The following is a 17,025-nucleotide window of genomic DNA, read 5'->3' on the forward strand; positions in this document are numbered from 1 at the left end:
GACTTTTATTCCCCTCTGCACATTTTCGTGCACTTGAAAATAGGTTACTTGATAGGTGCACTTGAAAATAGGTTAGGACATGAAACATGCAGACTTTAATTCCCCTCTGCATATTTTCGTGCACTTGAAAATAGGTTACTTGATAGGTGCACTTGAAAATAGGTTAGGACATGAAACATGCAGACTTTTATTCCCCTCTGCATATTTTCGAAGGTGTAAAATTCTAATTTATGTTTATTTGAAGCTATGCGTATAGTTACATTTATTCGATGTTGTCCACAAAACAAAAAACTTTCTGTAAAATTCGGAGTGATATTTTCTTGATTCCAGGGTGTATTGATAGATCCAAGTAGTAAGAAAATTCCAGATTTTGCTTAAAACGTTGAGAGTAAAATGGAGAAGTTGAAATACAACTGCCATCAAACCATCTTAATAACTTTCTTGTACTGTGAAATGAAAAAAATATATATTATGGGTTAATCTTGAAAGGACAACATACTATCTGTCTTGTTTTTCCACATTAATACTATATCATAAGGAAAATGCGAACTCAAGGCAGAAATATCTTTTAAAGTTGTGAACTAATCATGGTGTGCTTTCTTTCATTTTATATAGCTGAGTAGTAGAATATATTCTATTAATGTGTGACATTGTGACAGTTAACACGCTGACAGCCGCACGTGTTTACAGTGAAATTTTCTTCAGACTACGAGTATTACTGTATTTCCTGTTGTTCTTACATTACTAATATTCTAAAATTACTAATAATCAAAATAAAGATGAGTGTTAATATTAGTAATGTTAATTAAATGTTAATATTTTAAAAATAGTTTGACTTTGTATTTAGCAAGTATCCTAAATATCTTCACATAAATTATTATAAATACCAGAATAAACTATTTTGTTAGTGATTTATGCCATTTATTTAATATAAATACTATCTTTAAATGTTAATTTTCAAAAAATTATGTGAAATTATAAAACATGCATTTCATCATTTTAAAATTTACTTTGTTGAATAAACAAACATATTTTTAATAGTTTTTCCATATAGCCCAGTCAAATCACAAAGAGTTTTAGGGTAATTTTTGTACTAATTAAGAAATTCAGAGAAATTCTAATATGTAACATAATAAGGAAGAAAATTTCCTAATTTTAACTAAGAGTTTAAAATAGTATCCCATTATACTCCTTCACAAATTTGGCTTTTTAAGTGGTTAGCATACAAGATAAGCAGATGGTCAGGTTACAAAGGTTTGGCACCTTTTTTATAGTACAGGACAAATTCATCTCACGATAATGGAAGTTAACTGGAGAAGTTTTATTTTATTGATAAGAAACTTCTGTTGGAAATCACTGTTTTATAGATTTAATAGCTCAAAATTGGATCAAGAGAGATGCTTACCTTTCTGTTAGACTTTGAAAGAAGATGACAAATACTAATTTTATTCCAATGAAAGAGGATCTAATCAATTCATCTTCTGATTGGTAGGCAGCTGTGATGTATGGAAAAATAAAATGCTCCAGAATTTCTTCCTCCAAGTATTCTAAATTATCCAGCATGAACTGCAAGAGATTCAAATTATACTTATGATGTTCTAATTTTACTTATTTTTAGTCAAATCAGGTTAGAAGTTGTAATAATTAATTAAAATATTAGTTTATCCACAGTTCTTAGATGTGTGTCTATTGCCTTTAACTTTTCTAAACAAAAAAAATTCTTTTTTAACAACAAAAGTACTGAGGAAATATTTTATTAAGTATTTAAGTCAAAATTATTTATTTGTGCAGTTCAGACTTCAGAATTTGCACTAATTTTAGGCTTTCATTTAGTTTAACCATTTAACAATCTTAATCTTAATATTCTTATTTGTCAATGTTATTAAAAACAATGTATGATAATTATGACAGTAATTAATATGACTCAGTTTAATATAAATAAATTTTGTTTTTTCTTCATTCTTAAAAGTTCATATTGCTTTATTTGCTCAATCTTTGATTTTTTTTCTTCTTAATTTTAAAAATGTTATTTAAAGCATGATTCATAAAAAGAAAAAATTTAAACAGATTTATTGTGAAATACCTATAAGCAATGTAATAGGAATCTTTAGTTAGATTTTTTTCTGTAAGTACATTGATCAAAACCTGATTGTTGCATGTTTTGCTTAGGAGGTACTATTATAATTAAAAAGCGCTAGCTTTTCTGAGCAATTGATTGATTGTACAATTGTTTTAACTTTCCAGCAAGCGTATCTGTGGGAATTTTGTGACAAATTCGGATTTTAATGCATTTCTTTCGCATATTGCAGATGGAACATCTAAAGATCATTTCCTCCTTATAACCGTTACCCATATCATAGAACCCCATGGCAGAATCGCAGCGACACGGCGACATTGTCAAAAATTATTTGAGCTGCTTGATTTTTTTTAAAACTCCGATTTATATATTTGAAGTTTATAAATATGAGATACATTAATGATGGAATTGCCCTAAAGATAGTTAAAATAGCATATTTACCTGTACCAAAGCAAGGAGTATTTTCTTTTCGCATACACTATAGTACTCTGTGAGGTATTCTGACTTTCCTGTTGTAGATTTACATGTGATCATCTCTAAGGTCTTTAAAAGTGACTCAAAGGAACTATATATTTGAACCATTTTTCCAACTTTGATATCCATATTCTTTTGCGCAGTGTTGAAATAATTCTAAAATCGGGAATGAGATTTTTTATATTTATGGTTTCAAATATTGAATTTATTTTCTACTGTAGGACGTATATCTGCCGGTTTAAAAAGATACAAATCAATTTTATTGAATACCTATGTTATTGCTTAAAAGTAGACATTTTTATAGAAAATTGAGACAAATTTATTTCAATCTTTCTCCAGCATGTTAGCAGGGCAGTGTGTCTCCTGAGAAAGTACCGTTTTTGCTGACATGCTTATTTTTGAAATTTCGTTTAGTTTTTATTTAAATTCTCTCATATTCAAATTGTGTACAAAGTGGTCAGTCATTAGAGAGTTTGAAAGTTGTATTCCTTTTATTATTAGTTCATTATTAATGAACAATAATGAAATTTTTTATAAAAATACGAAAATTTTCTCGATTGAAATATTTAAAATGAGAAAAACTTACTTCACATGTAGGGATCTTGTCTAATACACTCTCGAACTGCAGTAGGTCACAAGTAGATAGCAACTTAATACGGCTGTTAATTTCAGTTATTATCTTTTTAACTTGACTCACGACTCCTCGAAATACATCCACCCCCTACAAATGTAATAAATAATTTATTTTCTTTTTCAAAAAAAAAAAAAAAAANAAAAAAAAAAAAAAAAAAAAAAAAAAAAAAAAAAAAAAAAAAACAGATTAATGAAAATCTGTACAAAATATGCTGTACAAATTTGTAAATTTTTATTGTTAATTTGTGTACAAGTGCTATTTTTAAGTAGTAGTGTATTAGATTCAGAAATGTAGTTAATATTATTTAAAAAAAAACAATTCATTGTTAATTCTCGAAACAATTAATATTCGTATAAATGTTTTTTTAAAGCTGTAATTAGTAAGAAGCATTTTCACAAAATTTTTAAGAATTCTCTAAAAGAATTTTTTTTTTGAAATTTATGGATCTCATGAATAATATTATAAAATCTCATTATAATATGTAGCAGTTCCAGATTTAAAAAAAAACTTTTCAAACAGGCTACTTTTTATGAAATACTTTGACAAACTTGTGGCTGGGTGGCGCAGTTGCTTTGTCGTCGGCCTTCTGAGCCCAAGTCTGCGGGTTCGATCCCCGGCCCAGACACCGGATTTTCGAGATGCAGAAAATCCTCAGCGGCCATGTCGTATGATTATGCGGCATGTAAAAGATCCCTGGAGTGCCTTATTGGCTCTTGGCATTTCCGGCAAAATTAAATTCCTAGTGCACTTTAGCATCCAAATAGAGTCTCGGTGCTGCCATCTAGTGTGGCAGAAACCATAGAGTTGAAATACTGGGTAGAGAGAGTAGAATAACCCCCGACCCGTGGACAAGATAAAGTCACGTGACTGTAGCCCAAACTTGCCGTTCACTGAGACCGCTTCGATTCCCGTCCATTCGTTTAGCATTGCGATCGTCTGATGCAATTAACTGTCTGTCTTTTTAATTCAGAAATAAGAATGGTACAAAAGTCCTGAGCATTTTGCTGCACGGAGAAGTTTTCTAGGGACTGTCCGATAACTTTTTACGAGAAAGGGCGACATTTTTTTAAATTTTTTTTATTTTAAAATTGATTTTAAAAATTTTCCGATACTCAGTCATGCTCTGATAATCATATTTTATTTGCTTTAATAATCAATTACGCTCGTTTTTGCTCACTTTTTTTGCATTTAACATAAGTTTTTATTGTTTCTTAAACTTTAAACTTATAATGTTTAAGTATATTTCAATATATATTCTATTTTTAGCTGAAATAGCTGCAAAGCTTTGTTGGCTTCCTTGGCGAGATACTTTAGCGCCAAGGAACAGTTGAGTAAACTTTCGGTTTTGTTTTAGTTCTCTTTAAATGTCGATATCATTTCTGTATATTCTGAAGATTTTGTATATCTTTACCTCTTGATTACTAAAACCCAATATTTATCTTGTTCTGAAATGTTTCCTTTAAATATATATATTTAAATAAAAAATATGGTACATAAGAAGTTGTGTTTTTTAAATTACATAGGAATGCTTAAAAACCAAATTATTTGTATATTCTTATATGTTTGATGAATAATTAAATTCTATGAAATATTTTTAGTATTTAAATATAAAATAGTGTATAGTAGTTTTAGTGTTAATTTTTAATAAAATTATATAATTCTGTTACTATACATAAAATGAATACAAATTATGTACTATTTAGAAAATAAATTAAGGTATATTTAATATAATCATTAAGTACTTGTTTATCTTCTTTTTATTTAAAAATAGTTGCTTTATTGGAAATACTTTATTTTACTAGTATATTAAAGCGTAGAATTAGTTTGATTTAGTGCAACAAATTTAGAAAACATAACATAGAAGTGGATAAGTTGTATAGGAGTAAATTAGTGCAGTAAATTAGCGCATGTTATGCATTGGTATGGAATAAACTGCTCAGACGGCCAAGGCTAACAGCTGGCTGTGGTGCAAAGATTTAGCATCGTGAACCTTTCTTGTAAAATTTCAACTGTTTTTACCTTTATCTAGATTGTATATATTTAATTTGCAGCTGGCTAAAAGATATAGTTTTAAATGCACTTACTATTTTTAAGAAAATTACATTTTTTATGGATGGGCATTGTAATTTTCTTAATGTCCATAAAATGATTATGGTTCTTTTATTTGTAAAGTAAAATATTTTTAACTGCTACTTTTTAAGATACTGGTTTTCTGTATAAAAATTATTAAATATACATTGACCTATAATAGTTGCATAAATTTACCTCATAAAAAGTTGCATAAATTGCAATTTCTATCACAAATAAAAGTAAGATATTTTAATTATAAGTTCGTCATTAGTTTCAATCTACATTTAGTACAAAGTAAAAATTCTAATTGCTTTCTCTTTTATTTAAGTATTTTTTGTTTAAATTTCGAAAGCTTTTCTACTAGTCTCTTTGTGTGTACAATTTAAACTTCCTAGTAATTTATGGAATTAGATTGTACATGAAATACAAAGTAAAATTTCTAATTAAACTCTTTTATTATTTTCTTTGATTAGTTTAATGCTTTTAATCTTATATTTTTCTCTATTCGGAGCTGAAAACTTTTATATTAGAATAAATATTTTATTTCATATTTAGACAAATTGTTGAGTATTAAGTTAAAATGCAACAGCAGTTTATTTTTGAAAATATCTATTTTAAGTGTCAGGAAAAAAAGAAGTCAAAATTCTAAATTAATAATGTAAATAATCTTTATTGTATAAATAATTTAATGTATTCAATATATAAATAAAATTCTAAACGTAATTAAATTTAATCAAAAATATGTTTTCTAACTAATCTGTTCTACTAAAAACGGGTTTTATTTTCCCCGAAGCTATTTTTCCCGAAATTTGATATTACCTCTCGAGCAGTCTCTTGGTGAGCATAAATAAAAATGATAAAAGTGTTGCAACATTAACGTTATTTCTAAGCATCGAACTTTTTTCAGACAATCTGTTTAATTTTACAATTTGTTTTATCTAACAGTGATAAAACTTTTAAAACGTAAAGATTAAATTAATTTTTTAAACGAACTTGTGTTTCATTAAAAAAGAAGGGCAACATTTTCAAATTCACATTTTAAGCCCTGGTAGATTTAAAAAAAATCCTGATTTTTGTATCGAAGTTATTATTTTTTTTTAAAAAAATAACAATAGTTATTACAATATATATTAGTAATTTTTTTTTTAAAAAAGGTCTTTGCAATAAAAACATTTAAAAAAAAAATTTCTGAATATAGTAATAAATATAAGTGATGCAGAATATCGTTTTTTATTTTTATATAATGAATAAATTTTAAGGAATAGTGTTAAGGGTACAGACGAGAACTACTGAATTTTTTTAAATAAAGGCAGTACTTTAATTAAAAATTATTTGTTAAGAGAAAAAAAACTCCTCATGTTTTAAAAACCCATTTAATAATATTAAAGAAATATGATTAACGAAAATATTTTTTTTCTCTCTTTCAAATGCTCCGATTATTTGCGCATCGGTAATATCGAAATAAAGCTGTTTAAAAACTTAGTGCGCCAACATTTGTGATACTGCGCCAAGTATTGCACTCTTTCCATCACGTGATTGTAACTCTTTGCTTGCTATCTGTGGCGTGTCTTTTCGGAAGGAATAAAGCGGACTTGGTTCCTCTACCTACTATATCAACTCTATGGCAGAAACTAGACGTCCAAATTAACATGACCAACGGTATCTCACCCATTGTGGTGGTCCTGAAAGAGTGGATACCACCTCTGGAGAACGCACTAGGTCTGCTCATCGGCAAGACCGATTGTGCAGCTCATTGGAAATAAAGAACTTTGACAAACTTAAGTCTGAAAAAGTATGAAGGTAAAAAGTTTACCAAAAAATATTTTGCCACAAATTTTGTTTCAGGTTAAACTGTTCATGGCCTACTTTTCAGAGTCACAATAATGTATTCTGTATCAGAGTCACATTTATACAAGTTGTAACTAATATATATTAAGAAATATATATTAATTAATATCGTTAGTTACGTCACGTTATGGTTAATAAATATTAAAAAAAATTTCAAAAATGTGTATTTTCTTAAATAATGTAAGTAAAAGAAGAAAACAATATTTTGAAATTTTTTTTAAGTAATGTTCCTCTTAACAGATTTAAAAATAAATAGCTTAATACTCTTTCAATATTCTTCAAAAACTCAAGAATTTCTGTCGATTCCCAGCAGATGTTTATTCCAGGTTCGAGCAGATTAATGAGATCAGATGTAGGAACAGCCATCACAGAAAGCTGCAATAAGAGAAGGAAAAAAGTTTATAAAATATTTACAGGGTGTTTTCTAATCACCAAAATGTTGCACTAGATTAGACTGGGAAATGCCCCAGATTTCTTTTTTTTTTGTTGCAGAAGTGAGAAGTTAAGGATTATTTGTTCATTTTCTATCATTGTTCATTCTTACTACATTAAAAAACTATCTTAATTTCTTGGCAAAATATTTACCCAAATTAACTCCAAAATTATAAATATTTTTGTTTCATGTTGTTACAAAACCGTATCAAATTGCTGCTCCATCCATAATCATAATGATGGATTTGTTCTTCATTAAATCATTGAAAAATTTGCAACGATGCTTTATATAGTAAACAGTGTAGTGTGTCTACAACTACAAAAATACAATTACAATTCACTAGTATCTATGACATGTTAACTCAATTCTATGATGGGGTATCTTTTCATAGATGAAGGTGGACATAGACGATAACAACTCTCCCCACATTGGTGACCCGGACGTGATGTGAAAACGCTTACTTGAACAGAAACTCTGTCTCGATCACACACAGCATCGGCCTGTAAACACTTGACTGCTAATGACAACACAGGAGCGACCTCGACCGTATCGGCCATGGCCAGATTTCGTAGTGGCCATCTTAAGTGTTTAAGGTTTCAAAAAGGAGAGAAAACTTTCCAACCTTGTTCCTGCTCACAACCTGCTAGTCCTGATCACCTTCTTTTTTGCCTTGGAGTTTCTTTTAAGCAGCTGCTGGTTGATCGGGACTTTCTGCAGATATATGGGGAACTGACGCGACGGGGCCTTCTGGACCTGGTCTAGGCTTTCCTTCTCCAGGGGGATGTGTAACAACAACAACAACCACGACCGTGAACTTAATACAGCTCTCACGACCAGCACTCATAAATACTGTGATCTTAATACAGCTCTCTCGGTTTCTCACAAAACAGCAATGAATCAACTAGTGGTAGCCGTTCATTAAATTCTATCACAACTATAATTCTGGTGCTGGAGTACTGTAGTGTGTCTACAACTACAAAAATACAATTACAATTCCCTAGTATCCATGACATGATAACTCGATTCTATGTTGAAGTACCTTTTCATGAACATTGTCGATAATTACTATCCCCACAAACAGCAAACAAATAATTATTGATTAATGAAAATTGATTCATTACAAAATCATGAATAATTCCACTGAATCTTTAGTGTAAAACTCAATGCTTATTTAGTACTTTTACGGGATGACCACAGAATAAGGAAAAATGGAAAGTCAGTCATCAATCTGGAAATGTCACGGAATTTAATTAAAACCACCAAAAAGTCAAGGAAAATGAATGAATTTCAGTTCGAAGTGAATTAAAGTCCAAGATGTTTTCTTGAAAAAAGGGTCTTGTGATAATTATTAAAATTAATACACTTCTAATAGCAGGAATAAGTATTTTGTAATATATTTTATGTAAAAAAAACGAGTTATAACTGAAAATTTTTATAATAAAATTTTTGTCAATGATTACAAAAATCAGGACAATTAAATAAAATTAATCGAATTTTTCTCTTGTGTTTGTAGCCACCATGTTCTAATAAATTAAGTATCTGAGAGGGAAAAAAACAAGGCTTCGAAAGTTAGTTAATTATCATAAAATGTATGAAAATAACAAATGTTAAAATATTTTAAATTGTATTAAAATACCTCTTCATCTTCCAGCTCAGCGACACTGTGCTTTAAATCCTCTAAAATGTTTTTCAATTTGCTTCGATACTGGTAAAAAGTGCGTTCCTGAATTCATGAGAGAATGATTAAAGAAAACTCATATTATTAAATGAAAATTCACATAGATGTAAAGTCAAGGAATTAGTTATGATGTATTGAAACAAAAAAACGATATGAAAATTCGAAAGAGGCTTAATAAAGAATATGTTAAGTGAACTTTTGAAAACACTCAATTTTTTGAATTAAAGAGCATGTTTTGAACAGCTGCTGCTTGAAATGGTAATTAATGCCATGTTGTGAAGTTTGCTAGATATCGTTTGCTAGAATATGAATTAATTGCAAGTTATAAACAGAGCACATGTTGTGATGAGCTGTTACTTTGAATATTATATTTTTTTCTGGGGGAGGGGGCATTCTGCGACATATCTCTCTAATACTAATATCTTTCTGAAAGATACTTTTAAAAATAACAAATATACATGTTACTAAATTAAAGTAATAAAAGTGTCACCTTCAAAAAAAAATTTGGATCGGATAAAATATTTTTTTAATTAAATATGTAATAATTTTTATTCTAATATTATGGGTGATGTTCTCGCAATTTGTAGGGAGAAAACACACGAATTACTTCCTCTTTTACATTTTAAAAATCATCATCACATTAAAAAAAAAAAACAGATTTTAAATTACTCGAATATGACGGTAATCGGACTCTTCAAAAAAGGGTTACTACATGCGTGTTTTCATTTCGAGATTCAGTTGTTGTAATAAATTATATCGTATTAAAATTATCGGGTTTTAAAAACTAATGTGGAAATCAATAGTAATAACTGCATAAAAAAATTAGAACGAAAATTTGTGCAGAAACGAAAACCAAATTTTACTTCATTATTCTTTATTTTTTATTATTCTCATATGAGATTGGGAAAACCACAAGCATTTTTTTCCATTCCAATGCACGAGAAAGACATCTTTTGAATATAATTCTGAAGAAAAAATAAAACTTTGGAAAATTTATGGGGAATTTTTTTTTAACTTCCCAAAGGAAAAATCTTTCTGTAAGAACTCGGTAACGTTCTGCGACAATGTCTCCGTGTCGCCACGATTCTGCCACGGGCATCTTAGAAACTGTTAATCTGATTTCTATTCTGTATTAATGAGATTTTAAATAAGGAAATTTTATGAATTTGTAACGTCATCTTAATCCAGGGGTCACCAAACTTTTTTGATCATCGACCCATACATAATTTTTCGAAATCTCCATCGACCCCCATAAAAGAAATTTTCTGTTAATTAAAATAAAACTTTTTTAGATACTGTGTTTTTTATGATTTTAAACATTTATTAAAGTAATAGTACATTGTGCAACAATAGTTTTATGAAAACTATATTAATGTTGAAATTTAAATACCTTAATATTTATTAAATAATAAGTAATTATGAATAAGTAAAGTAACTACAGATTTATTGCTTCTGACTCAAAGAGAATGGGTGTGTGTGGTGTTTTTTGCAAAGTTTGCTATATTGGGTTAAAAATTGGTCAATTTTAATTTTCGTAAAAAAATACAAAGTGTGCTATACTTTTGTCGCTGGTTGTACTAATCCATATTATTAATGCTTACCTTCTTTTTTCACATGCATTGATAATTAAAATTGATATCTAAACTAAACGAATGGTTTTTATCGAAACAAAAACTAATTATTCAAAACTATAAAAGTTTTATGAATGACACTGCAAATATTCAACACTGTTTACCGTTTGCAGAGATAGCTTGAACTGTCCATGACGTTTGCGTTTGTAACGTCAATGCTCGTCACACGTGACATTTGGACAAGCGCACATATGCATCTGACTTATAAACTGTGCTGAGTTCGTGCCACTGCGCGCTGCTACGTAAATTCTTGTTTCACCCGATACGTTTATTAATTTATGTTTTATAAGGAAACTGATTTTAAATCAATTATAAAAAAATTCACATATTTTGCATACTCAATGAAGTATGTGTGATTTTCCGATTCGGATCGCCCCCCATTCGACCCTTTGTTAAATAGACCCCTGGGGGTCTATATAGACCACTTTGGCGACCTCTGTCTTAATCTAACGTCATCTTTCTTGAGATAAGCGTCAATTATTCTCAAGCTTTTATTGTGCTAAAATGCTTGTAAGACAATCTTATCGATTTTCTAAACGAAAAAAAAAAGACAACGTATAACAACTTAAACCATGCAAAAGTAAACTTTCTCTCCAAAAAATAATAACTAAGCAGTTAATAGATGAGTTAACTAAAATAGTTCAGATGCATTATATGATTGCATCTTATTGCAAAAAGATTGCGTCTTATGATATAAAAATATTTAAAATATATAATACTTTTTCCCGTACTGTACAATTGATGTATTTAAACAAGTTGTATGAACGGTAAAATTCAATAAGAATCCCTACCTGTAAAATGACGTTTCTAATGAAATTGGGAATATCATATCCATAATTCTCCAAAAATTTCGCTTCAACCGACAGTTCTTCAAAATAAAGAGGAAAATTTATTTGGTAAAGCAACACCTCTTCGTACTTTTCTATAAGGATTATAAAATAAAATGAATAAATTATTGCATTATTTACTTGCAATAAAATTTAAAAAAAAAATAGTGCTCACTTCTTCCTTTTAAGGTATCTGGCTCACAATGTAGTTTTCTCAGTACATTCGAATGAAGAAATTTATTCAGTTTTTCAGCTGCACTGATTTTCCAAGATTCATATTTTCTTTGTTGATAGGATCTCAAAAGAAGCTCAGTTTTCTTAAATCTTTCGTGAATCTGCAAATGACATTAAGAACGAAACGTCCGTTTTAAATAAATTATTGTTTAGAAATTATTAACTGGTCATTTTTTAAAAAATAAATAAACAACTTTTGTGCCTAATAAAAAACTAAGATATATATTTTTTTTAAAGTTCTCAGTTTTTTTGTGCAGACTTTCAATTTTATTTATTTTTATTTTTATAAATGTTGTTATTACTGAGGTTTGTACACAGAGTTTGTCTACAGTAGGAACTCCCCTAGCCATTCGTCTAGACCCGTGGCTGTGACTATGATAACGAGGTATAACTATTTCAAGTAGAGCCATTGTTTGGGGCAGGTTTTGGCTCGAGTCGTCAAAAGAAAGGGAATCTTTTTCTTCTGTCTATTGTGTTAGCCCTCTAGTAGCTACTCTCCCTGAAATGCGCTATTCTTTTTTTTCCATCGCAGATGACAGTCTCCGATTTTGTGGTGGGGGGAGTTATTACCGTAGACAAACTACACTTCTATGTCAACTGACTTGCTACCTGAGGCAGATCAGATACAGCATGACAGACCACACACCGAGGAAGAGAGAGGCATACAAGTGATAAATTCCTATACATTTGCGTTGGAATTTGGAATGCCTCTTGTATGCTTCTTACTTACCACTTGTTCCCTCAGTGTATAGTGTCATTCAGCCTTCAGAATCAGCAAGGTTTCAAATCAGTAGCATGTAAAGAGGAAGGAACAGCCCCAGGTATAGTTTGTCTAAAGTAAGAACTCCCCTAGCCATTCGTCTAGACCCGTGGTAGTGACTATGGTAACGAGGTATGACTATTTCAAGTGGGATCGGTGAAAAAAAATGGAATCTCTTTCTTCTTTCTATTGTGTTAGCCCTAAAGTGAAAAGTAGCTACCCTCCCTGAAATGCGCTATTCTTCTTTCCAAAGCTGCAGACGGCCTCAGACTTTGTGGCAGGGGAAGTTCCAACTGTAGACAAACTATATTCAATCCATGACTAAGTAGTACACTAAAACTCTAGTATTAGAGATTACAGGTGGCGAATCCCTGTACTTCTGCGTTAGAATGCCTCTCGTATGCTTCCTACGTGCCACTTGTCATACTAATCATCATAATCAGTATCATACTAAAACTAAATTACTAGCATTATTTTTATTAGGAAATTGAATTTATCATGTAAATACTTATTGTATGTAATATATTTTAGGAAGAATAGAATGTGGTTGTCAAAGAAATATTATAAAATTTTAAATTAAAAAATGTTAAAAATTTTTTTTACAGGAAATAATACATTTTTACGAAACAAACATTTCTGCTTACATTAATGAAAATATGAATTTAAATTTTTATGAATAAATATTGTTTCAATGTTTTTTTTTATTTTAATTTAATAGGGTGTTTTTCTTTGCCCAATATTACATTATTTCACATCTCTTTTTTCAGGGACATTTAATCGAGGATTTCACCCAGAGGCAATCAAGTGCTTATACCAATGCTCACCACTCTTTTAAATCAAGTGGGGAATTCTTGAGCATCCTCCATATAGATCTGATTTAGCTCCTTAGAATAATAATTTTCTTGGTTACCTAAAGAAATACCACCATCAGTAATGTTTTTATCTAGAGAAAAAGGCTTTGTTCGGAGACCTGAATCAAGATTTCCTTAAGGTTATTTGTTGCAATGTGGAAATAAATGCTTTGACCACTTAAGGTCTGGTTTCTTAGGACAAGCGCCTTATCTGGGCGTCAGCGGGACGTCAACGTCCCGCTGACGCCAACAAAATACTGGTTTGTCAGCTCAAGGCCTGGTTTCTTAGAACTAGCGCCTTATCTGAGCGTCAGCGGAAAGTTGACGTAGAGCTGACGCCAAAAAAATACTTTTTTGTTAGCTCAGCGTGAGCAGTCGGTCCAACGCAGACATTATCTCTCATTGCGCATGCGTTAATAACGTAAACAAATATTTATTTTGAATTTGTATTGATTTTGTTATTGTCGACCAGTGTTTTTGAGAACAAATAATGACTTTGTCCAAGAAAAAACACATTATAGCTGAGCTAAATGAAGAGTGCTATGTTTAATGAAGAAGCTATGTTTAATGTCAAAATCAAAATCGTGGCTGATTTCAATGTGCTGTTGGATGTTGTCCGCCATTGCTTCTGTGGTTAACGTCACGTTGTAATCTAACTGCAGTTGAGTTGAACGGCAATTGTAGTTCAAGATGAGCGTTCGATGACGTATACTATCAAACTCACAAATGGACCAATCAGAGGTTAGCGCTGATTTCCAGCTGACGGCGTCCTGTCCTAAGAAACCAGGCCTTAAGGTTTCTTTTCTGAATGATTCCGTGTTATGATTTGCCAAAGATAATAAATTTTAATATATAATTTTTTTATCTAAGCTAGTAGAAAAGGTTGGTGTAAGGTTGTTTTATCAAAAATTTGCTTCCTTCTTTTCGTTTTATTTCATGCAAAAAATTTGATTTATTTTTTATGCATTTTACTCCCCTTCAAAACCTTAAAATAAATATTATGAACTAGATTTTACAATAATTGTATTTGGTTTATAAAAAAGAAACATTTAAAAATTATGTCAAGACTAAACGTAGAAAACTTTTAACATGTTTTTATTATTTTTTATTAAAAAACTCTAAGTATAACATTCACATACCTCCATTTCGTTATGTGATAGATCTTTACTGTCCATTATTTTGTCCATTGGATGTGTGATTTTTGAGAGTAAATCTTGTATCCAAAGTACAGTTGATGTAGTTTCAGGGATATCTCCAAAGCGAGGGGGATTTCTTTCTTGGGCAAGGAACATGTTTTCAGTTTCAGATATCTGACAAAAATCAATTTCTCTTTTTAGTAAAACAGAACAAGGTGTAACCAGAACATTATTAGTTAACGCAAGCAGAACATTATTATTAAACACAAGCAAAACATTATTAGTGAACATAATTTGCAGTTAACTCCCATAAAAAGCTCCCCATCAGAGTGATTCAGTGTTACTAACGAGGAAACACTTAGCAGTGTTCAGGGAAAACTTTCGTGAAAAAATTCTTTGTTAGAGATAATTGTTTTCAAACATTTCAATTCTGTACCACTGAGCAGTGTATGTTGTAAAATTTTAATATTCTCCACCAGTACCCCATGTTCCTTCACAGGGACCGCAGTAACGCGTGTGGGGGAGCAGAGGAGGCTCAAGCCCCCCCCACATTTTATTAATGGGGATACAGCCCCTTTTAAGATTAACATTTTTCATTCAATATTTGTGTAATTAAATTTACAATATAAAAATAGATAATTTTTTAGAGTCTAAAGAAATTCTAAGAAAAAAAATTGAAGTACTTTCTGTGAAACTGTCTCCATTTTAAGCAAGCTTTAACATTTCCTTGGTGAAAACTGTTACCAAATCATCCCTTACTCATTCTCCCGCAGAGGAAATATACGTCGTCACTATTTCTGACCGATGATAAAAGTCTTGATTTCAAATATCCCATAATTAAGAAAAAAAAGTGAAATAGTATTAAGAAAATACAGTTAAATGAGAGATTCTTAATTTACAGGTAAACAAACAATTTCCTTTATTAATTTAATTTTATTTTTGAAACAATTCGAACTATGAAGATCGAATTTTTAATTGCCATTTCATGAGGTTCGGACTAATTATATACAGTCAAACCCCGCAATAGTGAACCTTCAAGGGACCGAAATTTCGGTTCACTATAACCGGGTGTTCACTATATCCGTTACGCAGATAATTTACCTAATGGTTCCCAAACTCCTCCCTTTCATTGCACATTATTCAAATAAATGACTGAAAAATATTATGTAGTAGCAAAAAATGTGTTATTTTTCATTACCCTTCGTCTTGCGTACAAAAAAAATTAGTAATCTTTAGCTGATGAGCAATCCTCAACATCAGTTATGGAAACACTTCCCGACTCTCAGATAATTTTTCCTGAATTTCTGTTATTCCGTTTTTTAAACCTGTCTAACCAGCCATTCGAGCTCATGAAACATTTAGCAAATTCATCCACATTTGTCCAGATACAGAAAAATTGCTGCTTTTTCGAATGGTGAACCACTTCAGTAATGCTTCTTCATCATCCTTGTGATCTGCTTTTCTCAACTTATTCTGCCATCTAAATTTTTTTCATGAGCAGAAATTATTAATTGCCTATTTTCCATATGTTACAAACTTCAGATTTGGATAGTTTATATGCCCTGAAAATATCAAAAAAATAAAGAAAAAAATCAGTCGAAGACGGAAAAAAGTTCATTATATCCAACTTCCTCACTTTTTTGGTTCACTATATCCGGGAGTTCACTATAAACCATGTTCACTATAGCGGGTATATATATATATACAGTTGACTTGCGTTATAACGACCCCATCGGGACTGCCCCAATCTGGTCGTTATATCAAATGGTCGCTATATCAAAATGAGCAATTGAAAATCGGTCACATAATGGCTTTAAACGTCATAATGCATGCATATACTATTTGTGGTATACATGTTATAAACCAAAAAAGGATAGGATGCATACATTAATGAAACATAATGACATTTTAACAATTGAATTACAACTGTTAACAATTAAGAATTTTATTTTAAAGTACAGATTCAAAAACATAGTATGACAAAATAAAATCTAGTTTCTAATGAATTAATTTCTTGATGTACATAATTTGCGGTATATATAACGAATTTTTTTTTCATGTACATAATTTACAGTATTATAAAGAAGAGTAAACCGAGGAACATAAACGAGGCTTCATTAGACGAAGACATTAATTTTTTGATGTGCATTAATTTGTTGAAGTTACATGTTAAGAGGACTTAACATATGTGTGCTTGTTCAAGGTCAACCATTCAACCCCACTTTCCAATAGGAAGTTAGAAAAGAGCGGTGTTCAAATTCAGAGAGGGTCGTTATATTAGGAGTTGACCTTTTTTACGGTCGTTATAGCAAGAGTAAAATAACGTTATCTTTTATGGATGTGAATTGGGACTCCTTCACAGGGTCGTTATA

At 30.4% G+C, this 17,025-nt stretch overlaps 1 protein-coding gene across 2 annotated transcripts; it reads right to left on the reverse strand.

Moving 5' to 3' along the window:
* Positions 1 to 216: 216 nt before the first annotated feature.
* LOC122268407 (dynein axonemal heavy chain 10) lies at positions 217 to 14,903 on the reverse strand. Of its 2 annotated transcripts, XM_043054930.2 has the most exons (9): positions 14,657 to 14,901; positions 11,848 to 12,007; positions 11,637 to 11,767; positions 9,173 to 9,259; positions 7,368 to 7,478; positions 3,138 to 3,272; positions 2,519 to 2,707; positions 1,406 to 1,566; positions 217 to 446 (listed from the first exon to the last, which is right to left on the reverse strand). In XM_043054930.2, exons 1-9 carry the CDS (start codon positions 14,807 to 14,809, stop codon positions 263 to 265), a joined length of 1,311 nt encoding a protein of 436 aa, XP_042910864.2. In that variant the 5' UTR covers positions 14,810 to 14,901; the 3' UTR covers positions 217 to 262. The 2 variants fall into 2 exon arrangements, with proteins under 2 accessions (XP_042910864.2, XP_071035501.1); XM_071179400.1 differs by lacking the exon at positions 2,519 to 2,707 and having other exon boundaries at positions 14,657 to 14,903.
* Positions 14,904 to 17,025: the final 2,122 nt, after the last annotated feature.

This window comes from Parasteatoda tepidariorum, chromosome 4 (genome assembly GCF_043381705.1).
Source record: "Parasteatoda tepidariorum isolate YZ-2023 chromosome 4, CAS_Ptep_4.0, whole genome shotgun sequence".
Lineage (NCBI taxonomy): Eukaryota > Metazoa > Arthropoda > Arachnida > Araneae > Theridiidae > Parasteatoda > Parasteatoda tepidariorum.